We start from the raw sequence: 27,860 nt of genomic DNA on the forward strand, positions 1-27,860 counted from the left end.
ATTGATTGTGTACATCAATCGCTAGCTTAAAATGTGACACGCAACGCAACAAGTGTGATTGATAGGGAAGTAATTCTATCACTATCCTAATCTTAAAAGAGTTATCTTTTATTTTTATTTTCAGATGAAAAAATTATATTCATCATTTTTACATCACATATGATTTTTTTTCTTACCAAATATATAGTGTATGGACGTGGGTAGAAAAATTCTTTTAATTTAGTAAGAATAAAACAAAAAACAAAAAATAAAGTGTGGTGTGTAGTGTATTAATAATAAGGAGAATAACTTTTTTATATAAAAATATGAGATGATTTGTGAATAGTGAGATGAGATTTTTGATTTGTAAAAAAATAATTGTGATTTGTGAAAAAATTGAGATGAGACAAGTGTGCAAAATAAAAATAAAAAATCAAGTGAGATGAGATGAGATGAGTTGAGTTGAGATAATTTGTAAATAATAATTAGATTATTATTATTATAATTTTTTTAAATTTCAATATAAAATATAATAAACAATTTAACTTTTTTAAATCTCAATTTAATTTTTTTAAATACTAAAATAATAATATTATTAAAAAATAATATTTTAAACTTTCATATAAAATAAAAAATTCTTATCTCACCTTCTAAACCTATTAATTGAAATTAGATGTGATGAGATGAGGTATTTAATTCTGTGTCTAAACGAGTCTTAAATCTATGCTCACCAAGGATCCATCATCAGGATGGATACCGATGCAATTTTTTATTTTTTTATTTAGTAATTAAAAAATTATTTTTTAAATGATATTGTGAAATTTAAAAAAAAAAATTAAAGATACGAAAAAAATGAATAAAAAAATTTACAACTTGTCGGTGGCCACTACACCCTCGGCTCTTCATATAATAAGCATTGGTTTTATTCAGTCCTGGAAACTTCCTTTTTCAATCCGGAAGAGTAATTAATTGGGAAAAGAAAATGTCGGGTAACTTATCGGATTAGAGTAATGATATATACGTAATATTTTGTATAATATATTATATAATAATATGTAAATGAGAGATATTTTTATGATACATTATTATATAATATATATTATACAAAATATTATAAATAAATCATTTTCCATCGGATTATGCTGTAGGAACGGAAATAACCCAATAAGTCTCGCATAACTGTCAAGATTCTGTCGTGTCTGCACTCACAATTATAATTATTATTTTTTAAAATAAATAAAAATCCTCAAGATTCAGGGTGTTACGGAGAGCGACCTATGAGATGAGAAGTGAACCAATTAAAACCCAATGGGCCAAAGAGTGTAAGTCGAATTCAAAGCCCAACTAAAGTGTCAACTTAAAATCATCTACAGCCCAAACACTCCCCCTGCTGTTAAATGGGCTTCGGCCCTTGTCTTTGCCTAAGTTAAACTTGGGCTGTAAATAATAAAGCAGGCTGTTAAACTTGGGCTGTAAATAATAAAGCAGGCTAAGTTAAACTTGGGCTGTAAGTATAGTTGGTGGAATTTTTGACATTGAGAGAACATTTTCTAATTTAGGAAAAATAAAATATTGAAATTGGAAAAAAACATGATTTCTTGATTTAGAGAGAGAGTTTCCCTTGATATATCTTTTTTTTTTCTCACTAAAATCTAAACTAAAACAAAAATTAATAATTTAATATTTATTTCATATCCTCTCTTTTTTATTTTTTTTATTTTTTTATTTATCTATTTCCTCTACTAGACAGTTGAATGAAACGGCGTTACAATTTAAACCAACGGCAAATTCTATAAAATTGTTACTTTTGTGATTAATGGATTTTGTAAGGAAAATATTAAATACTGTAAAATTTATATTATATTTATCTCCTGTTAATAACAGTGAGATGAAATTAGAATAAATTGAGATAATTTATAAATCTTAATAAGATTATTAATTAAAATTAAAAGAAATAAAATGAGATATCTCTTCGCTAAATCCAAACGTACCCTAATCTCACCGCATAATCTAAAGCGTCTCATCTTTACCTCAAAACGAGGACTCTTTATAGCTTTGATGCAGTGATGATCCAGCACCCCTTTTAGTTTGATTAGATTGTACACGTTCTATTAATAATGACATATCTTTAATGTTGCCTCCACTACTTGCTTAAAGGAATGTTTTTTTTTTTTAACAGACAAAAATTATTGAAGGTAAGTGCATTACTATTGTCATTAACTTAACTAAAGTTCCAATAAATTCAGTTAAAGAGTTCATTTCTTTTATTTTACCCAAAGTCTCTTGAAATGTAATCTACATGATTGTATTACGTACTAATCTACCATTCTTAAAGTTCTTAGCTAAATTTTATGGCTTATAGTGAAATAGAGATAGATACGCAAAGTAGAGTTTACAATATTTATAGATATTTAATGATGTAAAATTCATCTTATGAGTCTGTCTGTTTTTCTCCTGCTCTGGAGAGTACTCTAGATGATCTTAATCAAGAACTCTAGGAGATATATATCAATCTCCTAATAAATTTTGTAGCTAAAATTAATACATCTTGCCTAACTTTAAGCTAGCAAATGAAATAATAATTGTGAATAAAAATAAGATATTTTTGTCTAAATATGATATATATACCAATGGATTATGCCTAGGAGTACAATGTTAATGGGCGAGGGATGGTGAGAAATTATAGATTGGAGGGACGTACCTCAGTTCCACAAACCTAACACACTCCATTAAATTAACATTGCCATGTATGGTATAATTACAAACCATGCATCCTCCTCGATCTCACTGCATAAATTTGCCGCTTTCGTTTTTTACGCGTAAATTGGACCCGACAAACTTTATTTTTGGTATAACTATGGCTGTAATTCAGATCTAGCTAGCACTTTAATTACCACCAAAACAGACCGACTTAACTTTGTATTAACACGACAAGCTATGCTAACTTCTGGTCACGTGGGCTTTGGTCCCCGGTGCCGGCTTTAGTTTTGATCATTATACTGCTGTGCCATGCATGCAGGCCAGTACTGACCCACATGCAGTCCTGTCTCCTATTCGCTTCATCATGCTCTTCAAAAAGAATCCCAACAAACGCAATCAATTCTTGTTTGCTCTTCGAGATGAGAAAGCGAAGGAAAGGGAAAGTATGTTACTTGTTCCCGAGCTCAGGACGATAAATGGTACTGGTAGCCGTGTGGTTAGGTGTGTACGTAGCGCGCGCATGCGCACTTCCAGCATTAATTTTCTCTACTCATCCCCCAGCTCCCTCCGGCCGGGCTTAAACAGAAAAATTCAAGCTAATGAAGCAGAGCTTGCATGCTAGGGAGGAATTAAAGATCCAATGGCACCCATCACCACCCTTCTCTTCTTCATTTTCTCTGCACTTCGTTCTCTCTTGTTTCCTCATGATCACCCACCGACAGTTCACACCTTCACTTCTAACAATCATGAACTGCTATTTTTCCCTTGGGGTTTTGGTTACATTTAAGCAGATCATGCTCTTGGCGTTTGGTAATATTATTATTGCTTGTTGGGACGCGATATGAATGTGTGATGCTGCAGGCTGTTCATCATTGATCCCTGGAAGTAAATTAAAGAGCCAGCCATGCATGATCCTGACGTTGGACCTAAGTGCAAATTAAGTAGTCACAATTTAAACAGTACTGTTCTTCTGTACGCATAAAATATTCCTCTTGAATCTCATGTCATTTGACTTAATTCATCATGTACTGGTATCGTGATCTGTGATTCATGTAAAAGAACAAGGTATCATCATGTGTTTGCTCATGTGGAAGTACTACTTGGAGAACCTCGGTTCATACATATACATAGATACATATCTATATATGTAAGTAATTGAAAATTATGTGAGAAATGGTTAAAGAAAATATTCTATTTAGAAGCTGCAAGCCTCATTTTTTACATACCCAACACACCGTTGACATCAACGTCTATGCTAAAAAATAATTGGTATTTTAGTTTTTAAAAATTATAACGGATCCCATGATAAGTAGTATGCTAATACACAGACAGGCATATATATAGCAAAACTCATCTATATTATTCCCATGAGGCATCAAGGACGTTAATTAAACAAGAAACAACATGTTTTTTTAATTTTAGTGTTACCGTAAAAATGAGATCAGAGAAATTCTGCTACTCATATTAAATTTAAAGTGATTAAAGTATGATTGGGAATGATAAAAATTATAAATAAAAAGGGTTAGAAAAAAATTGTTAAACAAAGTGTGTTGAATTGAAGTGGAAAATGATAAGAGTCAATTTGGTCGTTGGGTTTGATCTCAAACATAAAACGACGTGCTGTTGTGTTCGAGCAATGGAAACGGCATGTAATCGAAATGACAGTAAAGCTCGTCATGTTAGATTCTTTGGCGACGGTTTCAAAGTAAGTCGTCACAATACATTCTGATCCGTCTTCGGACTTGAGAGTTGTAACCCTAACAAATTGACCTCGTCTCTGTATTTTCGCTTTTCAGTGTTTCAATATTTTTTAGTACAATTTAGGAAGACAAGAGACTCAAGAGAGTGAGAGATGCATCTATGGCCGTCGATGACGATTAGGGACTCATTCAAGCTTGGATACCTGAGAAAGCTCGAATGGAACCTCAACAGAATGGAAAGCGAAAAGCAGAAGTCTTCAAGCAACCAGAAACTGTTGGATAATGAAGAACCAGTTTCCGATCGAAAAGAAGCTGCTAGACCTGTTTCTGATCTGCAAGAAGCTGCGAAACCCAATTCAGAGATTCTTGGTGGGCTCCTCGTAGTGTGCAGGGAGTCGCTGATGGTTCTCTCCTGTTGCTATTGCTGTTTCTGTTGCGGAGGTAATTGATCTCAGTATCCGTTTTGCTTTCCTCGTGCAAATTTCTGTTTGGATTGAGGGCTTTATTTGGTACGGATATTCTAAATTCGTTGATCATCTTTTGTTGGAAAATTGATCTAGGGTTGTTGAGGGATTTGATTTTATTAGTCTTTCCTGGGGCACCTTTTTATGGTGCTGAATTTTAATCTTCGTAAAGGTTATGGTTAGCCTTTGTTGAGCATAATTTCGTGAAGCTGAGCCTATAGGATTTGTAGTGCATTGGCTGTTATCATTGCAAACATAATTGACAGCATAAGGATGCGCAAAAAGGTTTTTCAAAACCGTCGGGGATATCAAATAAGCAGCATTCTTATAAACATTGGCCCCCAGTATGGTTTAGATTATGGCGTTTGGGAGAACAAAGGATTAAGTTGGGGCGGGGGAGCAGGGAGGGTTTATGAATTTCATATAGTAATGTTCTGAGCTGATTAGTTTAGGTGATGAGATGTGTGAAGAATGAATTGCCTACAGGGCTGGAAAAGAAGAGAATGGATAAGGATCTATAAATTTCTCGAATTATTTTAATTTACCAGGAAATTATTCAGTTTACAATGCAGTGGGTAAGATAGGAGTTCAGGATAGCCAGCAATTCATGGTGCATGGTAATCTCTCTGCTGGGTCTGTCAATTACTTGTTGTTTGCAATAGCTCTGCTTGGATTTTTCGCAATTCTTTTAAATCTATCTTTCAGTCTCTCTGCATATTCGATCATAATTTGGTGATATTATGTTTTGAGTAATACCCAAATAACTTGAATAAATTGGTAGAGTCGATCCTTGCCTCTTAACAAAACAAACTCGAGTTGGCTTAAGCTTCAATGAGCTGAAATTTTACCATTTAATGTTACCAGTGGAAGGAACCTAGTCAACATTTTAGCCATCTCACTCTTACTGCACACATGCTTGTGAATCATGGATTTTATATGCTAGATAATTTGCTCTACATGAATTTCATTGAATTCCTGGAAGTGTTGTTGTATCATCTTGTTTTCTGCAATTGTTTTTGCTTTTAATTTGTGTGGTTTTCCCCCTTTATCGAAGAATGTGATCAATTGCTTCGCTGGCATATTTTTTTAGTAATTTATAGGCAATGTTTTCCTCTTTCAGCTTGTCTGGATGAAGATGAGTATTGATGCAAGTATCTGGCAGCGCATTTGGAATCTGAATCTATCCTGGAAATAACAAGAATGTGTATACTGGAAACTGGCTAACCCTCTAAAGCTTTTGTTACTGGAATGTTAATTATAAATAGGCCCTTTTGTTCATATGCCATGAAATATATAAAGGTAAATGTTTTTTTTCATCCTATCCCAATGGATGTTAAGTCACCTAAAATGTACGGCGTCAATAGACGTGAGTGGGGGGGGGGGGGGGGGGGGATGACCAAATCTAGGATGATGACTAGCACTGCTTTTTTAAATTTTCGGCTTAATAACTCTCTCTTGGATTGAAAGCAACTTCCAACCTATCAAATACAGAAAACATTGCTTCGAAGAACAAACATTTTACTAAACAACATATTCTTGGGTTGGGCTTTTTGTGTGGAGTTTGATTGTTTTGTGGCGGTCTAATTTGATGACCCAATCGGACAAGGATTCGTTGTCATTTTTTACAGATTTTCAATGAGATTTGGGTCATGGAGCGCAGACTTGGGCTGGCAGTATTAAACCTTTAGAGCACTAGTAATAGACTAAACAAAGTTATATTTTGACCAAAATTTAACTAGATTGCATAAAAATTCACTGCAGTAAACTCAACAAAGATACAGTATTTTTAACTTTGATCATTTTCACTGGCCAAATCTGAGTCCAAGTTGCTGGCCAAATATTATTTTGGCATAAAGAATTTCCTCTCCTGCGTGCTATTTGTGTTGCACAAGCTCACAATTCTAAAAAATTCCTCTTCGTCTCAAAAGCATGAAGCGCCCAAATCCAAAACTCAACCATAGAAGTCGGCTAGTCTCCATCAGTCATCGTTTCAATGACGTGGCATCATCTTTTTCGAGTGCTTCAAGTTATAGTTTTGCAATATTATGATTACTTGATGCCAATTTTTTTCTTTTAAAATCTAATATCAACGTTAAAAAATTAATGTGTAGTTTTTTAATAACGAATAAATATTCAAATTACAATTAGAATTAAAATAAATGAAAATGTTAAAATTAATATTTTAATAGAATAATAATAGATTTAGAGAGTCTGTTATTAGGTGTTGTTGAAAAATAACTAATTAAATTTATAAAAATGAATTTTTTAGTCAAATTTTAGTCAAACTTTGTCTAATCTACTTCTAATGATCTTATATGACCGCTAATTAAGGTTTATTATATGGATTTGCATTATTTCTGTATGGTTACCGTGCATTGTATCTTTATTTTTCATATGAAATAAAAATTTTTGTAGCTTTGTGAATATAAGCAAGTTCTTGAACCACATAAATCTTGTGTCATGTGTAATCAATATTTAATTTTTCTGAGTTTCTAATAACTTGTACCAAATAATGTCAAATTTTCAAAGAACCCTCATCCGGAGGGCATAGGAATAGGATTTCCATATTTGTTGGGTACGTAACTTTACATTCTCTTCTTAAAATGGAACTTTAAAAAAGGTAAGGAATGGTACAAATAGAGTTCAAACCAAGAGGGCTAACGAGTAAAGACAAAGGAGGATGAGGGCTAAGGAGTAGAGATAGAAGGGACGTTCACGATAAAAACAAGAGCAGGGATGGGTCGTCTCATCTCGTCTCTTACCAACAAGGCAACAAACCAACAACCACGTGCTATCTCATTAAAACAAATGAGAAAACTTCAAATTGGACATGGTGTGATTTTGCATTTTACACCCTCCAATAGAAAATGGATACATAGGAAATTTACGTGTTTTACCGTGAATTCGAGTTGAGGCTAGTGTATTTCTTTCAATCGATCGATCTCTCCCTTCTCTCCCCACTATTCTTCCGTTCAATCGATCTCTCTCTCATCTCTATCACTACACCTATTTCGTCGTCGCAACCTCCCTCTCTCTCTCTCTCTCTCTCTGTCTGATCAGCACGTCAGTTGGTCCATAGCCCATTAGTATCAATTACCCTTGTACTTGATTTTCATATTCAAGCGGAGCAGAGGATGCAATACCTCACTGGTTAAGTAGTGAAAACTTTGGTGGTTCCTATTTTATCGAGACTTTTAAAAGGTCTTCTAAATTTACGTTTTGTTAGAAGAGTGCCTAATGTGCAAAGGTCCTATAAAAGCATTTTTCTTTTTATTTTTTCTTTCTATTGGATAGTTTCTCTGATTTAAATCTTGGCAACCCAAAAGTATTGTCTGAGGTTGAATCAAGTCTCAATTGATTCAGGAGAGAAAACAGATACGATGGATTCAAAGTATTCTATACGTAGGATGCGAACACACCCTGCATTACAAGCACTCTAAAATTGATTGTTTACAAATATATATATAGATATTAATTTTATTTTGACGAGTTTTGTTATGGTAAGTTAATATAAATTAGATCTTTTGTAGTTTATAATTTTTTTATGTTTTTATTTATAAACTTAGCACTTATCTATCGTAGGCTTGCGTTTATCTAGGATGACCCAAATAAATTATTAGAAAAATAATTTTTTTCCCTAATGATTTGTGATTATATATATAAGTTCCTATTCAAAAGCATATCCATAAAAATATAATATAACTAAAAGTACATATAATTAAGTTTATACATAAAAAATAATAATTATACAAGTTCTTAAAAAAAAAAAAAAAAAAAAAAACGAAGACAAGGGGTACCATATTTAACAAAGACCGAGAGTTACAGAATTTTCAAAACCAAGATTTTAAGGAAAAAAAAAATATCTATGCTATTGTATACATATACTAGGGGTGACAATTTGTGGGTTGTGTCAAATTATGAATATTTGATTATATGGATTAATCTGAAGATAACATGTTGAATTAAACGGGTCAAACCTACCAATCCTAGCACGACCCATTTAAATAAGGTAGCACTACAGCCACCGAGGATTCCTACTCCCGATAAGTGCATTCTCTTTTTCTTTTCTTTTTTTTTTTGTGTATTTTTTTAAACCCCTTAGACATTTAAAAAAAAAAAAAACACATCATTAAAAAATATTTCCTTAATTATTAAGTAAAAAAAAATGACAGGACTCATGTCGGGACCCATTATCGTGATCCCTAGCATTTTCCTTTAAATAATGGGTCGTGTCGTATCACTCATTTAATTCGTTTAATAATTAATTAGAAATAGATCAATACGACATAACTTATTTCAATCCGTTTCATATAAATGGATTGAATCAACCCACATAATTCATTTACCTTGATTAACATAATCTCACATAAAAGTTAAAATATATATTTAATAATAGCCACAATATCTCAATAAAACACTATGACTACCTACTAACAAAGAATATCAATATTTTTCAGATTTTAACTTATAATAAAATCAATATTATAAATTAGAAATTACAAATATGAGCATAGGTTCATAATTACAATCCAACTAGGGGTAAAAGCTGACACAAAAGTTTGGTTTCAGTCCAAAATAAAAACCGAACCCATTGTTTTCTTACATGTTAAAAATTGGCTAATTAAGGGGGAGAAAATCGGTAGGCTTGATTTTGACGTGATTTTGATTAGTTCGTCGACTTTCTGTCTATGGGCGATGAGAAAGAGAGAGAGAGAGAGAGAGACGATGTGCGGGAGGAAAGCTAAAGAGGAATCGAAATGAAGAAGATGGGAGGGAAAGACTGATAAAATCCTAAATAAAACGACGACGTTTGGTGTATTAAATCAAACAACATTATTTTTCTTTTTTTTGTAAATCTCAGTTATAAAACGACATTATTTAACTCATTTAAGTTAAGTGCGTCATTTTACACAATAATAAAATAAAATATATATTATCGGTCGGTTTACAAGCGAGCCAGATCAGGACCGAACCGACCTACGTTGGTTTCTAATATTTTGGACTTGGTTGACTAGTTCTATGCCGGTTCCAAATTCTGGTAGCCGGTTCACATCGGTGACGATCGATTCTGTCGATTAATATACACCCTTAACTTCAACAATAAAAGCATAAGCATATTAAGAAATATTAATATTACAACTCAATAATAATAAAATTATAATTTTAAAATAAAATTTAAAATTATTTAATTTTGTATGTTAACCTGTTAATAATTCGTTTATTAATCGTATCTTAACAGGTCAATCTGTTTTGATCTGAATTCATTTATATAAACCGCAAGCCCACTAATTTTGTGTCTTATCTATATCACATATTGGCACCCTACCTATATAAAGAAAACTATATAGCTAATCTAATTAAAACCACACTGCACAATTGCTGCTATTTATGAAAATTAGGTAGGCGTGCAGCGTGCGTGCTTTATCTAAAATGACGTTTCAATGTGTTTGAGGGAGGTGATAGAGATAAAATAAGAGTAGAAAACTCTTCTATTATGAAGATTGATTAGCAAAAAAGAAACCCATTAATAACTGAAGCACCAAAGATTGGCAAACGCCTTTTGCTAAGCTTTTACCAATTTACCTTCCTCGTTTACATGTTTAACCTCAAAACCCATATGAGCTTATAATAAACTTAAATTAATGTCTAAAGCTTAAAATTAATTATACGAGTTGAACTGAATTGTTCAATAATTAAAGATCATTGACCTTATGTAAATTTAAATTAATGTCTAAAACTAATATAACTACCAAGTATACAAAAAGTAAAGACATTGAACACCATTATAAAAAATAAATAAATAAAATAGACGTTTTTATAACATTCATACATCTTCAAATTCAAGTACTGTTAATTAACAAGAGCATAGTTCAAGCAAATGCATACAACAACTAATTTTTATTGTTGATAATGACATAAAGCTTAAAAATATTCTAATATCTTTCTTCTTTCTCTCATATATTGAGCTTATGAAAAAATAAAAATATAGTTTACACAAAACGGTATAAAAAGATATTTATAAACTAACATGACTTAATGTAATATGTCATATCTATTTTATAATAAAAAAAACCATTACAATTAAACAAATAACATTAAAGTATGTCAATTTATACATTTTTTTGCATAGAATATATGTGTAAATGTTCGTATGATAAATATTACGGATAGAAATTAGTGCGAGGCAAAATATATAGGGTATAGGCTGGGAACGGAGATTATTGGAGGACCAAACGTGTGGAGAAGGGTTTTGCATGTGCGGGTTGGTCCTCGGCCTATCCGAGTTTTTAAACGTTGCACCACACTATTAAGATCATGGTTGGATATGAAAATATTCTCAACACATCTTATATTATTATTATGATTTTTTTAAATTTTTATATAAAATATAATAAATAATTTAACTTTTTCAAATTTCAAAACAATAATAATATTAAAAAATAATATTCTAATAATATTTTATTCAACTTATATAAAACTATATCATCTCATTTCACTATCCAAAAAAACTCTAAGTATCATGATTATTTAGGTTGATTTGGCTAATTTCTTGTTTTATAATTATGGGATTTATTAAATAATTCTATTTGAAAATATTTACATTATACACCATTCAGATAGCATAATTTGATTTAAAAGATAAAATTTAAAATAATTTATGCAATGAAACTTTTATGAAAAATAATTATTTTAAAAGGAAATAAATTTATATTGCATTTGAAACTCCTAGAAAACATTTTAATTTGTTATAATTTCAGTTAACTAACGAAAAAGTACCAAAATAATTAAAAAAACCGCAAGTTTGACAATCAAAAATATCTCAAATACTCTTATTATTATTTTTATTTTATTATTATTTTTTATCTTTTTTTTATTATTTTTTATTTTTTATCTATTATTTATTATTATTTAATATTATATTATTATTTTTTTATTACCCTTCGTAAATATTCTCTAACACTTTTCAAATATTCTACCTTAACCCAGCGGACTAGCTTGGGCAAGGCATCATGACAAATCACGGGATTGACTAACAAACGGTAACCGTTCCTCCATGGAAACAAAAACCTTTATAAGTAGAGACTTCGTCTCTCTCTCTCTTTCTCTCTCTCTCTCATTTTGTTTTGCACTTCTTCTGCACTGGAGTCGGTACAGCGTTATTCTACCCCACGTACCATAGCTAGGAGAATGGTGCACCCAGTAGCGGAGGCGAACGAGGAGAGTCCCTTTGGCTCGCTGACTCCGGACGAGTTCTACGCGCGCCATTCCGTTACTCACGGCTCGGAGTACATCACCAACGACAGGGGCCTCAGGCTCTTCACCCAGTGGTGGACCCCACTCCCTCCAACCGAGCTCGTTGGAACCCTATCCGTCGTCCACGGCTTCACCGGTGAGTCCAGCTGGTTCCTCCAGCTCAGCGCCGTGTTCTTCGCCAAAGTCGGCTTCGCCGTCTGCGCCATCGACCACCAGGGTCACGGATTCTCCGACGGCCTCGTTCACCACATCCCCGATATCAACCCCGTCGTCGAAGACTGTATCTCCTTCTTCAACGCCTTCCGTGCTCGCCACGCGCTCTCCTTGCCCTCCTTCCTATACGCGGAGTCCCTCGGTGGCGCGATCGCCCTTCTCATTACGCTTCACAAGGAGACCGTCTGGGACGGCCTTATCCTCAACGGAGCGATGTGCGGAATCAGCGCCAAGTTCAAGCCGCCATGGCCGTTAGAGTACTTCCTATCCTTGGTCGCCATTTTGATTCCCACTTGGCGCGTGATTCCCACTCGGGGTTCCCTGCCGGAGGTCTCGTTCAAGGAGGAGTGGAAGCGGAAGCTGGCGTTGGCGAGCCCAAAAAGGCTGGTGGCGAGGCCACGCGCGGGTACGGCCCGCGAGCTGGTGAGGGTATGCGACGAGCTGCAGGGCAGGTTTGAGGAGGTGCGGGTGCCATTACTGGTAGTTCACGGCACGAAAGACGTCGTGTGCGACCCGGCGTGCGCGGAAGAACTGTACAAACGCGCATCGAGCAAGGATAAGACTCTCAAGATTTACCCCGAGATGTGGCACCAGTTAATTGGCGAACCGGAGGAGAACGTCGAGTTGGTATACGGGGACATGTTGCAATGGCTTCTGAGCAGGGCGAAAGGCGCCTCTGATGCACGCGCCGCCTGAGATGGTAGGCGGGGCGGACCCGACAGAACGGTTGGCGATAAGTTAAAAGCATTTGAAATTGAAAAAGGATTTACCCATGATATTTGTACAACATATTGTTATATATTATATATCAATGTGTCAAATAAAAAATATTTTTATAAAATTATGTTTTTTTTATAAGATATTTTATAAAAATATTTATCATTTAATATATTATTGGATAATATATTATACAAAATATTATAATTATATCATTACTCTTTGAAATTTGTAAAGGAAGGAAAATAGTTTGGGAATCGAGAACGAGAGAGATGCCGTACGTGTGGCTAAAAATTAGTTGTCAACTTAAAATAATAATAATAAGGGACTTTAATATCTTTTAAACCGGTTTGAATTTCGAGTTAATCTCAATTTATTTTATTTTATAATAATTTTAAATTTTTATATAAAATATAATAAATAATTTAATTTTTTAAAATTTTAAAATAATAATAATATTTTATTTAATTTTTAATTTTAATTTTAATTTATCCATTTTCAATTTACTACCTAAAACTCACCTAAATAGATGGATTGTGAAGGTCACACTTATCGTATGTGCGGAGATTTCTCTCTTCTAAGTGCACCCAACTCTCAAATCCAATTTCACTTACCTCAAACAAAAGGAAATGTCACTTTGTCGTATGAATTATTGCTTAATTCTGCCTTTTTTTTTTTCATCAAATGAGTTATCTACTTTTCTTTTTTATCATTTTAACGAGTGGTTTAGATTTCGAGATGAATTAAAATAGGTTGAGATAATTTGTGAATGATATAATAAAAGTTAAATTATTTATTATATTTTATGTGTAGATTTGAAAAAGTTGTTTTTAGATTTGAGAAAGTTGTTTTGTTTATTATATTTTATGTAGAGATTTAAAAAAATTATAATGATGAAATGAGATGAGATGAGATGAGGTAGATTTTGAATACAAACGAGACCTAATTCATAAACATAGTCAGAAGGTTTTAAAAATTCAAAAAAGAAAGGAAAAGATCGTTGGTGAATAAAAAAACTATTTAACTCATTTGCATTTTTAAACATCTTCAAAAGTGAACAAAAAATCTTCACATTGGAATGTGACAATGGGATGGGGTACGTCGGTCCGAGAAACAGCCGAGAAAATCTATTCATCCTCCAGATTTCTATCGCACACCACACACCAAGTCCGATTTTAAACATGTCACGGTTCGCTAAGCAAATCAAATCCCCCTCCCATGCTTCTCTCTCACCCCGACGCTTCTCTCTTCTCCTCCATCTTCTTCATTTTCTCTACTTAACTATAATGAAATCAGACCCAAACCTTTTTATTCTCCAAAGATGGCTAAACATCATCATCATCGAGAATCCATTGCAATAGATTTGTTCTTTATTGCTCTGAAGAGCATTTGGAAGAAGAAGTCAGAGAAGGAAATACTTGTGTTTCTTTTTCTCAGATTCGTTCATCAATGCGGGTGTTTTTGAATTTTTTTAGGTGGAGGATTGTAAGTGTGTAACTCCATTTTTCGGTGCTTTCATCCTAATAAGACTAAAATTTTTACAAATTGAAAAAGGTAGAAGGAAAAAGAAAATGAGAAGAAATAAATTAGCAGTCAATAGTCAAGTTTTGTCTAAACAAAGGTGGACTCTTCCATGAGCTCAGGGCTCAATCTAAACATCAAGAGGCAAAACTCCATTTGGCACTATCACCATCAAAGTCACCTTCCTTTAATATAGAAAGCAGATCTTCAACTCTCAAGTCGTGCAAGCCCAATAGAGTGGAGTTCCTCTTTGTAGGATTTAACACAAACAAATAGGCTGGGTTTGGTTGCATGGTGCCATCACTATGAGGAATTTCTTTCACGGGCATTTTAATATTGCCATCAACATAACCAAACACTTCTTGACCTTTAAGATAGGGAAGCATGGTCGTTTTTCAATTTGAAAAATTGGTGCGGATAAGTTTAGTGATATTGATGCTGGAGGAAGGATTGAAGACAGGTAGAGTGTTGGGAGTGTTATCGGAAGTAGAAGAAGAATTGGGTAGAGAAGAATTTTAGGAAATGACGTAAGTCGTTCTGTTTGATACCATGTAGGATTTAACACAAACAGATAGGTTGGAAGAATTTTTTATTTTCATGATTCAATTGTGTACAAAGTCTCAAGTATTTATAATACAGCCGTGAGTAACCGACTCCTACTAAGTTGCTATACAAATTTTAAAAACAGAATCTGGAAACATAAATCAAGGCATATAACAGATTTGAAAATAAAGGTCCAGGATTGTTACTATGTCTTCTCCGCTTGTTGAGGTTCGGCCTGATTTTTAGTTGCTGCACAAACTTCTACATGATCATCGGATCTTAACTCAATACTCTTGAGGCTGTTGAAGGTGATGACTCCACCGTCCACCAACAAATTGAAGTCGTTGCATAGATCGCCATCAGGCTGTCCCCACTGAGCTTGTGGGCCATGGTTGGCATGAAATCTTGGAACTTGCTTTCTGGGTTTTGGGATGCCATTGCAGTTTATTGCTCGCACATAGACAAAGAGAGGGAGAGGAGAGAGAGAGAAGAGTTATTAAATTTGAGATATTATTAGGAGTGTGTAAATATACAAATCTACAGGGTAGGACTAGGAGGAGGTTGGGATTTTGTAGGAGAGATGGAAGACAACCAGGGTACAGATAAGGAGAGGATTGCGGTCTGAGACTCGTTTCTTGGGAGAGAAGGGCTGTTTTGGATGTTTTGAAAAAAAAAAAAAAATTACGTCAGCAAGGTGTGCGGTGTGCATGGCTGTTGAGTAGCAGTTTCGGATTTGTGGTTTTCTTTTAATCCCATTTTCTTCTTGTTCGGAAGAATGGGTCAAGCAAATCATCCACTTTTAGAGGGACAGATGAGAAAAGAGTGGCCATAAATACCCAAATTCAGAGCTCAAGTTTCTATCTCCTGTTTGTTTCTATTATGCTCTGCTCATTCCAAAGATGACTATTAAAGTTATTAGTGTGTAGATATTATTTAATTCCTTTGTTTCTTGGTTAAAAATGGATGAGTTCTTTGCTGGTGGGATGGATGGCAGGTTTAGAGTTTCTATAACCGATTCGACCATGATGTCGATTGTGCATCATTCAATGGATAAAGCACACGAGAAAGTAAAATCAAAAGAAGGGATTGTCGAGCGCTTGAATGAGATGTCAAAGTTCTATGAATTGGCGGTAATGCAGTTAGAGGGGTGTCTGATGTTTGTACAAGAAGAGACATACGGCTGCATACTTGAAAGCAATTACGAGGAATTACTTGCAGACCTAAAAGAGATAAGAGACCACCTTCAAGGACGTCTAAAGGAATCTCAGCTAGCTATATCCGATAAGGACAGAGAGTTAACGGAAAGAGCAGGAAATGAAATGAAGCTTAGGCAAGCATTGGAGCTAAAAGAAAGAGAGTTGGTTTCATTGCGTGCTAACCTTGAGATCGAAAGAACAAAGACTGAAGGCATTGAGGAGTTTGTTCTAGGCAACCGGATAGATAGAGATGGAGAGAGACATAGAGATAGAGATGGTGAATTTTGTGAGCTGAAGAACTCTGTGCATCAACAGGTATGGAATATCAAACAAAAACTAGGCCCTGATAATAGTCTAATTGAGGAGGAAAGAAATAGAGGTTTTGACAATGAAAAGATTGAACAAATGGGCTTGGACATAGATATGCTGAAGGAAACGTTAGATCTTGCTTTTGGAAAGATGCAAAAAGCCATATTTTTGTCTCACATGGGGCCAATAGAGCAGCAGTGGAGGTGGTCTATAGAGAACGATACCATCTCTATTTTGATCAGAGGATTAGTGACGAATCTCGAAGAGAGTTTTGAAGCAAAAGTAACGACGAAGCAAGAGATGCAAGTTCGTGTATGCTTGAGTGAGCATTGGTCAGATTTGATGAATGAAGTTGCAAGTTTGCGTCAAGAACTCGAGCCCTTTTGCAGAGAAAATGATATGCAGGCGAATGGTATTAAGACCCGTAATGCTTCAGCCCCTCCATCAATTTCTGGACGCAAGATTTCTCATATAGCAAGGGAAATGCTTTCACCCGAATATGATAGTTGCAACAAAACTGGAAATTTTTCCTTGAAGGTTGGAGAGGTAGATGAGCAGGAAGAGCTTACTGGAAGGAACAACAAGTGGGTAGAAGGCAATATGTGGCTAAGATGATAAAAAGTCATGAATCTATTATTCGGAGGCAAAGTGAAGATCTGAATAGGCTGAAGCGAGAAATTCTTCGAGAAAAAGGATGTTTATCCCTCAGGGAAGAAAAGGACCCTCTAAATCTTAGAAGAAGGATCCAAGAAATTGTTGTGAGACTGAACAATTTCATGGAATGGGATGCTAAGATGGGAAAAAAATTTGGTGATCATACATCCATACATGGAAATGAAAGTTTTATCGAGAAAAGGGTATCACAATTTGATGAGAGCATCAATACTTTGGCAGATGGCTGGGAGAAGATTAATAAAGTTTCATTTAATTCTCATGCAGTACTAAATGAAGAGCAACAAAATGAGATAAGGATGCTAAGACAAGAAAAAGAAGACTTAAATCTGAAGGCAATGATATTAGAGGAGATATATTTTACCCTTCTGAGAGGACTAAGGAAAGAATTTTACATTCAGTTAGACTATTATGATTTAGAGTGCCTGATACATGAGGGTATATGTAAATATTTGTTCAGGGAAAAGGTAGGACAGTGGAATGAGAGCTTTGAGAGCAGCAATATTGAAGCCCAGATCAGAGAGGAGATATATTTCCTTGCCTTCAGCGAGGCATTGAAGGATTATAAGATTGTGGAAGACTCCAGGTATACTGACGAGTTAGGCAGTGTAGAGGGCTCTGTAAGAGAGGGCATATGGACAGCTTTCTTGCGGCAAGTTTTTAAAGAATGGAACGAAAGCACAGAAGGTCAGAACACTGCAAGCTTGATTAGAGAAGAGATATATAGAATTGTCTTTGGTGAGAGCTTCAAAAGTATTGCCTGCAGCGCCAGTAGTCCTACATTAAGTCAACTTCAAGAGGTCAAACTTCCTGAGGATTTCCTCCCAATCACCAGTGAGATGGTGAAGGAATTCAAGACGGACATAGATTCTTATAATCATGTAGAGAGTCTGATTAGGGAAGATATCTTTCATTTTGTGATTGTCGAGGCAGTGAGAGATGCCTCCATCTTGCATAGAGAATTAGGCGAGTCTAGAATTCAAGGCAATATGTTGGGAGATCTGCACTCTTCTAAGGAGTTAAATAATGGTATAAACGCTAGTGTTGAGAATAAATTAGTTCGGAAACTAGATTCTCTATCACAATGTTTTCAGGTGGAGGGTTTAAAGCCAAGTGCAGGTACTGACTTAAAGGAACGAACTGCACACCTTGACCTTGTGAGCTTGAAATATGAAGAGATGGATGAGAAAAATATATTTGAAAAGCTGTTAATTGAAGACGAACACACTTTAAGCTCAGGAAGTAGCAAGCTAGAGAAGTCCTCGCAACAGTTGGTCACAAGCAAGGCACTGTTCGGTGAGTTGGACACTAGTTTAGGCACAAGTATCGCTGGTGATCTAGAATGCGTTCATGATGAGATGACTCCTATATTAGATGTTTCACAAGTTGGAAAGGCCTCCTTCCATACACCCAATGATTATAAAGCGGGACAATCAACTGAAGCGGATTCTGTCTTCTCGCCGGCTCTCTTGGGATTTCAGCAAGCACTCGCAGATTTTGAGCATATAGTGCTCGAAAAATTAGGAATGAACATTTTGAGGTACTTCACTTATTCAGGAACGTACATAGTTTCACAAAATTAGATGTACTTTGTATGACGAATAATGTTGCTGTAATACTTCTTTGTAGGTTGACAGAGGTGAAGCACAATTTAGACCCGCTCGTTGAGCTTGTTGCCTCTCTGAGAAACAAGGAATTGCTTTACAGGAAGGCCTTTGTTAGGAGATGTTACAACCTGCAGAAGGCTGAACTTGAGGTTCTGATACACATTTACGTTCCCCACATTATTATAAGTTCATCCTGAACATGTTGGTAGAAACGATCAGGCTGCCCAATCGGCCTTTTTTTTTTATTCCTCCTATTATTTATGTTGTACTGGGTCTTAACAATTCATTCTTAATCATGTAGTGTCCTGAAGATCATCTTGATTGTGTTGTTCTGCATTTCATAATTCCTCAAAATCCTGCTTCTTTGTTGGGACATAGGTAGATTTGCTAGGTGATCAAGTGGATGTGCTTCTAGGTCTGCTTGAGAAGATATACACAAGACTGCATCAGTATTCACCAGCTCTGCAGCAGTACTTTGAGGTAACCCGTCTCTTAGAGTAGATTATTGTTCATTTCATGACGAGAAATATGGCGCATATATAGTTTTATCATCCTTGTGCTAATTAGTTGTTCTTTTCTCCACTCAGGTCTCAGACATTTTGAATTTGATTAATAAAGAACTAACTGGAGGAGTTGTTCGTATACCCAATAAATAATTAGATTATGTCATGAGAGAAGAAGTTTGCATGAGTTACAAATGAACTTGGGGCAGGCGCACTGCATGGACTTTGACGCACGACAGCATAGCCGGTGTTATTCTTTGTGCATTGGCAGTTCAGATAGATTCCACAATACTAATTTTTGTTGTATGATTTTCCAAATAGTATTAAGTGATATCGCTTTGGAGGTTTATTTTCATTTAATAAGACCTCATGAACTAAATTATAATCTACTGATTCTAATCCACAACGTCGTGCGCACAAGTCATGCTCTCACTTCTGTATATTCAACGTCCAATTGTAGGAGTGTCACGTCGTAATCAAATAATTGCTATAATTACAAAGGGAATTCATAAAAATAAACTTACAACTTGATATGATTTTGTATAATATTGTGTTAGATATACTTTATAATAAAATTAATTTTATAATTTTGTGAGCGTGAATACCGTAATACTAGATCAAGTGGGAAAAACCAAATCAAATAATACTAGATCAAATAATAATGTTACAGCCAGAGAAGTTGAACAGGGTAAAGTTGTCGGATATGGATGAGCCGGCAGCCCTTTCTGTCTGGAAGTCCCTGAACTGATCAGGGTAGGCTAACTTTATATGTAGTAGTACTCTTTTCATTTCGTATTTAAAACAGCCGTATTGGCGTGATATACCATGCATACATTGTCTAAGAAGATCCGTTCGAGACAGAAAAACTTTGCCATACTCTCACTTCATTTCATTGGACATTCAAACTAGGTCTCTCCGCCGTTTTCTTTAACCTGGGTCTGATTTCCCGAAGTTATAGATACATAGCTATCTGTATATATATTCTCTCCATCTCAAAACCTTCTCCAAATTTCGAGTGTTTAACGTTTTGTACCTACTTAACAAATTGCGTACGTGCGTATCGTCATGGAGGGTAGAATGTGTTCCGTCTCTATTTTTCTAGCACTGTTTCTCTTCTCAGGCTTGAACAAATATCATTGTTTGGGACCTTTGAAGTCCGATGCCTCACCTGAGCCGGCGCCAACTCAAGCACCCGCCTCACTTCCGCCGGTTCCTGATTATAATCATGTTCTGCCTGCTATTTCTGCTACTCCGCCTGATCCTCCCACGGCATCCAATCAATTTCCGAAAATATGGGTCTCTCCTGGGGTGTTGAGTGCCGGACAGAAGGCAGCAATAGTGATTGGAGTGCTGGCCGGTGCGGGTGCTTTGTGCGTGGCAGGGCTGTGGTACAAGAAACGCCATTCCTACGTAAGAAGGAGGAGGTTTGGAAATGGACCCAAGAGAGCGATTCTTTGAGGTTGCAAATGGGTCCCTTGCTAAATGAATTGAAGTTTATAAGCCCTTTCGAGATAGCAAACGAAAGGCTGTGTTGTTCTCTTCGGCGGTCGTTCGAACTCCGATGGGCCACGTGCGGTGCGGCTTCGGAAGATTGTAGTTAGCCAGGCTCAGTTTGTCCCGGCCCAGAAATAAAAGGCCTTTTCGTTCATCTATTCGTGTTTCGCTGTCTTTACTGAGTTACTGAATGCAGTTATTATGAGGTGAAAGCTTTTTTTCTTGTGCAAGTGCACGAGGTTTTGTTAAGTTGGTTTCATGAAGTTTGGATTCAAGAAAATTTTGTATTAATTTGTATGTTTTTCCATCAAATGAGATTCAAAAGAATTGAACATTTTATACAAAATAATAATGGATGGTTTTTGTTTTTTGTTTTTTTTTTTTGCTGTTTTTTTAGATATAATCTCAAATTAAATATAAAAAGACGGTGAATGAGATTTTACAGTGTTGGACAGAGAAATTCTTACTTAATGATTATGACTCGATGTTAAATGATGCTTCATATATAATATGAGATTTTGAAAACTAAAGCTTAAGGTTGGATGAATTACAGCCTTCATAAAAAAAAAGGCTAAATTATGTAATTTTTCAAATCATTGTTCTGATCTACTCCTACCCAATGAAATTAGGTATAAATTCGGATGGAAAATTGAGGCTTAATAAATAAAAAATAAAAAAAGAGGCTTATTGTGGCGACAGTACGTACCCACCCGACTTGATAGACAACAGCAATCGACGCATGATTATTGATTGAGCGTTTTGGAAACACAACTTTGTTAACAAAATCATTTTACGCTTATCGCCTTAGCAACCTGAAAGGGTGCCACTATAGAAAAAGAAAGAAAAACAAATACAGAATCTTGGGAAGGCAAAACGACGAGGCTTTAATTTCCTTCTTTACGTTAAGCGGTTCACGGTCCGGTCGGTTGAAATAAGTTTCTAGCACGGTCTCGATTCTTTCTGCTTGCATCTTCAGTACCACCGCATCTTCTCTCAAAAGTACGTTCCCGCCTCGCATTAAAACCTCTCCGTACATCTCTCTCTCTCTCTCTCTCTCTCTCTCTCTCTCTCTGTAACTGTGCTTGCTTGTCTCTTAATTCCCATACTAATCACTTGCTCATGACATGCTTGCGGCATTACTATATTCATGCTGATCTGACACTTCAGCGATGGGTTTTTTAGGGGGAAATAAAAAAGAACTTTTACCGTGTGCATGAGAAAAACTTAAAAGGTTTTGTTCGAATTTATCTACAGAAAATATGGACCCAGATTTGATGACTTGGGTTCTATATGTGGTGTTTTAGATTACAGCTTTTTCGTAAGATGTGTTGTATTAAAGTTGGATTAGATGTGGATGATCATGCGAGGGGGTGTTTAAGAGGGTTCCCTAGGTCCAGTAGTACTGTTTGATAGATACACGTACGTTTCTTATAATATGAAATCATGTAGCCATCGGAATCACCAGTTTGACATGTTCACATGTGTTTATGGCTATTTTTTTAGAGAGTTGAACTGATTTTAGTAAAAGATATGACGTAATTATGATGAGGCACTAACAATCCTAACCTATTTTAAAGGGAATACGAGTCGCCAATAATTGGCTCCTGATTTTGAACACGATGACCCTAACTGTATATGTTTCTGTGGAAGCATCTTGTTATAGGATTCTCAAGCATGAAACTTTAATTGCATCAATCCTATCTATCTTTCAGTTTGGCTGCATTAGCAATTTCAGTATGGAAGCCAAGAGGGGACAGAATGCAATTCAACAACTGCTAGCTGCTGAACAAGAAGCTCAGCGAATTGTTAATGAAGCCAGAAAAGGTATCCTTGTCTGTTATTGAATGATAGTATGGTTGTACTTGTATAACCACTGATAATTGGAGTTTCTCTGAGATTATATTGCTGCAGGTTTTCTAGAATGTAGTTTTCATCGTGTTTGAAGTTTGAACTGAACTTTTAGGCCTATGATTTTTGAGTTATCTGAATTTATCACTCCGTGAAAGAGTTGATGATAGGTTGTTTTTTTTTTTTCCCCATCTTTTTTGGGGCGTTTGCATTCACATGACAACTGAAGTGGTAGATTCTACTTATGAGATTGATGGCAGAACGAGTAAACAGGGGGACTTACATAAATGTGAGGTATTGGTGATTTCTGACTGGCTCTGACTGAATTCAAACCTGGGAGTTTTCTTGAGTGGGCAGGACGTATCTGAGCAATAACCTTCCAATCTGTTGGGACTGAGTCTAATCAATATCAACTTCTGCATGTGTAGGATTTCTTCTATGATTAGATTGACGTTTATTGTCATGCCTTAGATCGTTAAGGCTATGAAGCCGTGTTATTTGCATTTTAAGGAGGAACAGAAAACATGATCATGCGGTCACTCACACAACGGTGAAAAATACATTAATGTACGTAGCCTTAACTGCAACTAGTTGAGCTTGCCATATACATCCTTTTTCATATTTCTGTCAAGTCAGACAATAGTGTTTATTAGTTACTGTCCCTTCCAATGTGTTAATTGAATGACAGTTACTACTCTATCCTCTTTAGATGGCATCAGAAAACAGTTGACATTGTTGAATATTCATGACATTTTAATTTTAGATCTTATTCATTAAAACCTATGTTTTGTACTTAACATGTACTGGTGCTGGTTGGGTGCGTGGGTGGGTGTGTTGTATGCATGGCTTTAGAGCTGGAAGCCAGTACTAATAATACCCTCTTCATTTTCATTTCATCAGCTAAGTTGGCCAGATTAAAACAGGCCAAAGAAGAGGCTGAGAAGGAGATTGCCGAGTTTTGTGCTCATATAGAACTTGAATTTCAGAGAAAGGTTGAGGAGGTAAGTATATGATTCATCGAAAACTTCATGTTTAACAGTGGGTATTTTATGATCATTGTATACCGTGTCAATCTAGGGGGGAATTTTTATAAATGGATATGCCTTCTACCAATGTATCACCAAGCAGAGCTATGGGATTCAGATGCCATTGTGAAACGGCTGGAGCAAGAAACAGAGGCAAAGATCCATCACCTGAAGACACAGGCTGCAAGAATATCCAATGATGTCGTACAGATGCTTCTAAATCATGTGACCACTGTGAAGAAGTAAATTGCTGAAAAAGCTTTGTGGTTGGTTGTCTTTGCTTGTACTTAACTAACACAGTTGTGATATGGGTGCTCAATGCTATAGTACTTTCTTTTTGGGTGGTGCTCTTTGAACTGGTGTGTACATCTAGATGTGATTATTGTAACCTTTTGTGATGGTTTTGACCACTACAAGCAATGCTTGGTACTTGGTAGGATAGTTTATGCAGTAAGAAAGAGTAATTTAAAGCTTATAGAGTTTAGTTCTTTAGAATTATCACTGGCAAGTAGTTAATATGTTATTCTTGTCGAACAGACTGACTTACAGTTGCTTCGGCAGAGTATGTTGTGCATCTTGTTGCCAATATAATACTCGCTAGGAATGGAATGATATGATATCCTGCAGGATTTGCTCTACCACTATACCGCATGCAAATAATCCTACTCCGAGCAGTACTGGCCTTGCTTTTGAAAATACCTTGCTTTCAGTATCCTCGGCTTCTCTGTTAAGCATCTTCCATGCCATTGCGGGTGGAAGAACTCCATAAAGCATCGTCATACAGTAGCCTCCCTAGTCCACATTAAACATGAAGATAAATGTCCAAACCTGATCATAAACAACATGCATCATTACTGGAGATTGAGTCTCTAATTTCCCCTTCTCCCTATACTTACAGCAATGTCAGTGGCCGCTGAGAATGCATCTGGAACCATAGTTGACACAAAAAGAGATGGAGCAACAGCCATTGTCATAGCCATGAAGCTAATTTTATTCCTTCCCCACCATTTTCTCAGATTGAAAACATTGTTTAGTCTCTGCATGGTTATGCACAAATATTAGGGTTAGTAGACAGTAGTGATGTTTGCTATCGTGACATACATAATAATCAATTTTAACTTATCATCAAAGAGGACCTCCGGATATAAAAGCTACCTGCATTTTTGGTGTTGAAGAAGGCTGCCATGAAAAGTTATTAAGTTGCTCCTTGACGAACTCAGAGAATCCCAGGAGTGTGCCAATTAGCGATGTTCCGACCGCAAGGAGGGAGAAAGCCTCAACCATAAGCGATACCCCGCTCCATTTTACCCTGACCAGAGGTAACAATTACGCTTTGGGTTTAGAAATAACGTTTGGGGTAAAGTTAAATTGAATATAAATTCTTCTCAGATTATTTCTAGAGGATTATTTGAAGGCAAGAGGCTCTCCAGAGATTACCTCATGAGCAATTCCACGGGTCAACAACTTGGTCGGCCGGGGCAGAGAGACCAAGTGCAACTGCATCCCATACAAGCAATGCCAGCAACGGAAAAAGACTACCAAGCAAAATTGAAGTCCTTATACGTGTAAGATCACCACCCAAATAAGCGCAAAGAACTGCAGTAAAATAACGTACCATGAATTGGTAAACATCACTTTCATTGCTGAACTAAACCAAGTAAAACTTCAAGAAGATTGTCTCTACCAGGTGCTAGATCATGATAAACTAAAGAAAAAATAATGACAGGAATCGTAGCTGGAACTTTCCCCCAGTTACCGCTTCCCTCCAATCCCGACCACCCTCCATAAATAACTGCTAGCACCTCAATTGCCAGAAGCAGACCTGGGTATCGATTTCAATGCATTGTTAGCGTTCAAGTGGCGCCAATCATACGACAAAAGTACCCTTATACTTTGAACTGACAAGAATTCCTGAGAACATGTCCGACTTGGTTATATCATGTAGAATTCGAGAGGATTACACTCAGATACATCAATATGTGAACTTTGGCAGTGATCAGCAAAACATTGTGAGAAAGACAACTTGGACCAACTAACTACCTATCATGGAAGTTGTGAGCCATTGGTTGACTTGATCTGTGACACGAGTCCCGCCAATGGAGATGAGCATGGTGAAGATTACAGTGAAGAAGAAGCTTGAAAACGAGGCCGGAAAATTGATCAAATGGAAAAGGATCTCTCCAGACTTGGAACTATAGGCAATAATGGAAGTGTAGCCCAAGAAAACATAGGTCACGGTGGCTAGAGTTCCACCCCAGTCTCCTAGCGTCTCTTGGGCCATTGTCCTAATAGAAATGACCTCTAACTCTTTCTCTTCCTCTTTCTTCCTCTTCTTTCTCCGCAGCGCCACATTGACTTCGACAAGCACAAGCGCCTCAATTAAGAGAAATGCCCAACATATTATTATTGAAATTGAACTCGGAACTAGTCCCTGCAGCATATTATAATTGTTTCAAAAAATGGCCAAGAAAGAAAGCTACTTTTCAAGTGTTTCTCTTTCATTCCACTCTTAAAGTCTTAATATATCTTCTCCAAAAACGAAAGATCAAAACAGTAAAAGAGAGATTTTGAGAGTACTGCGGGGGAAGCCTTCTGTGGCAGAGCAAGTATCCCTGACCCAATACTGGTGCCAATAATGAGAGCAACAGCGCCGGCAATACTTCCCTTCCTAGCTATACCGGTAGGTTCTTCTCTCAATTGTGCGAAACATTTCTTCGTCCTTTTAGCGTAACTTTTCCTACTAAAATGCGAATTCTGCTCTTGCTGCTGGTAGAAGAAACAAGTGTAATAGCTGCTGATGGCAGAAACAAGTGGAAGCAGTCTTATAACACTGAGATGAAGCGAAGGGAATTGATGATAGAAATATGAGAAGGAAGTTTCATGTATCATACATCCTGGATTCGAAGCAAATTCTTCTGTTCCTCAGATGACTTCTCGCCCATGGCCATGACAGACTTATTTTCGCATTTCTGTGGATTTTGGGATGTAGAGGGTAAGATGGAGGCATGCGCTGCGACTCCATGAAGGAGATAGAAAGAAAAAGAGATATGAGTGGAGAGGAATCGAGTTAAATGCAGGTGCCCCAAGTATGTTGGAAGTGTTTTGTATCATAAAAATAGCGTACACCTAGCAGTGTCTGATTGGCTGTGTGGTGAAATTCATACAGAATAGTGGAGTAAGATGTTATCTTTTAAATTCAAACCCAAATAAAACTTAAATAAATTTAAAAACATAATAATATTTTATTAAACTTGTATAAAAATTATAAAATAGTTACAACAATATCATTTTTTACCTACTAATTACTCCAAGGAAGACATCCTAAGAGCACTACCATCCGCTTCCTTACAAGTGGTTCTTAGATTTTAGGATTTGTACAGTAGCTCCTCAAATTTGAGTAGTAACTACTAATTGTACAAATCCTAAACCATTCTTTTGATCTTTTTCATTCCAAATTTAATAATACATTTAGATATATTTATTATTCCCACTCCTTTTTCAAAATTAGGAACATTATCATAAAAATCAAATTTTCTTATTTTTGTTTATGTGAGGCTAATTATATTTTTATATCTTTCAATAATATTAAATAAAATCATTTTTTTCTAAACATTTAACTAATTTTTATTAACAAACACGCATTTTCACAATACTCAATTCCCTACTAATTTTTAGAATTTAGCTGTTGGAAAAAACGAATTTTGACAAAAAAATTATATTATTCTTAAAAACATAATAATTTTGAAAATATTATCATATCCGCAAAAGAATAATTTAAATTTTTGTTTAAAATATTCGCTAGAGAGTAATTGTTCAAAAAGAAGGAAAAGATAAAAGAGTAAGTAGTTAATATTATAAAAGGAAGTGAGAAAAAAATAATAAAAAAATATTATTTTAATATAATACAGAAAAAATAGAGAGAGGATGTATGAAGTTTTGAAAAGATGAATAAAATTTAAGAAAATATGACTTTTAGCTCAAATTTAAGAAAAAAAAAATTTCATCCCGATGTAGATGCTCCAAGTACCAAGTGGATTTTCTTCATAAAACTTGGCCCAACCCCAAGCCCAATCCCTAGCACATCCAGTTGAGAGCTGGACGCTCAACTTACTGTA

The 27,860-nt window shown here is 35.6% G+C and overlaps 4 protein-coding genes and 1 pseudogene across 5 annotated transcripts; 4 read left to right on the top strand and 1 right to left on the bottom strand.

The window, feature by feature from the left end:
- Positions 1-4,383: 4,383 nt before the first annotated feature.
- LOC121264253 lies at positions 4,384-6,121 on the top strand. Of its 2 annotated transcripts, XM_041167368.1 has the most exons (3): positions 4,384-4,684; positions 4,715-4,820; positions 5,964-6,121. In XM_041167368.1, the coding sequence occupies exons 1-3, from the start codon at positions 4,532-4,534 to the stop codon at positions 5,987-5,989; spliced, it is 285 nt and encodes a 94-aa protein (XP_041023302.1). In that variant the 5' UTR covers positions 4,384-4,531; the 3' UTR covers positions 5,990-6,121. The 2 variants fall into 2 exon arrangements, with proteins under 2 accessions (XP_041023302.1, XP_041023294.1); XM_041167360.1 differs by having other exon boundaries at positions 4,387-4,820.
- A 5,821-nt stretch (positions 6,122-11,942) lies between these two features.
- On the top strand, positions 11,943-13,408 carry LOC121264263 (caffeoylshikimate esterase-like). The gene is made up of 2 exons (XM_041167381.1): positions 11,943-13,063; positions 13,255-13,408. Exon 1 carries the CDS (start codon positions 12,032-12,034, stop codon positions 13,004-13,006), a length of 975 nt encoding a protein of 324 aa, XP_041023315.1. The 5' UTR covers positions 11,943-12,031; the 3' UTR covers positions 13,007-13,063; positions 13,255-13,408.
- A 2,560-nt stretch (positions 13,409-15,968) lies between these two features.
- Positions 15,969-19,700, top strand: LOC121248261 (WPP domain-associated protein). Its single transcript, XM_041146670.1, has 5 exons — positions 15,969-17,008; positions 17,155-18,808; positions 18,898-19,024; positions 19,254-19,355; positions 19,463-19,700. The coding sequence occupies exons 1-5, from the start codon at positions 16,051-16,053 to the stop codon at positions 19,529-19,531; spliced, it is 2,910 nt and encodes a 969-aa protein (XP_041002604.1). The 5' UTR covers positions 15,969-16,050; the 3' UTR covers positions 19,532-19,700.
- Positions 19,701-22,026: 2,326 nt separating this feature from the next.
- LOC121264283 (V-type proton ATPase subunit G1-like) lies at positions 22,027-23,973 on the top strand. The gene is made up of 3 exons (XM_041167401.1): positions 22,027-22,696; positions 23,621-23,721; positions 23,849-23,973. The coding sequence occupies exons 1-3, from the start codon at positions 22,492-22,494 to the stop codon at positions 23,873-23,875; spliced, it is 333 nt and encodes a 110-aa protein (XP_041023335.1). The 5' UTR covers positions 22,027-22,491; the 3' UTR covers positions 23,876-23,973.
- LOC121264273 lies at positions 23,718-26,833 on the bottom strand (annotated as a pseudogene).
- Positions 26,834-27,860: the final 1,027 nt, after the last annotated feature.

This window comes from Juglans microcarpa x Juglans regia, chromosome 1D, assembly GCF_004785595.1.
Source record: "Juglans microcarpa x Juglans regia isolate MS1-56 chromosome 1D, Jm3101_v1.0, whole genome shotgun sequence".
NCBI classification, from domain to species: Eukaryota; Viridiplantae; Streptophyta; class Magnoliopsida; order Fagales; family Juglandaceae; genus Juglans; species Juglans microcarpa x Juglans regia.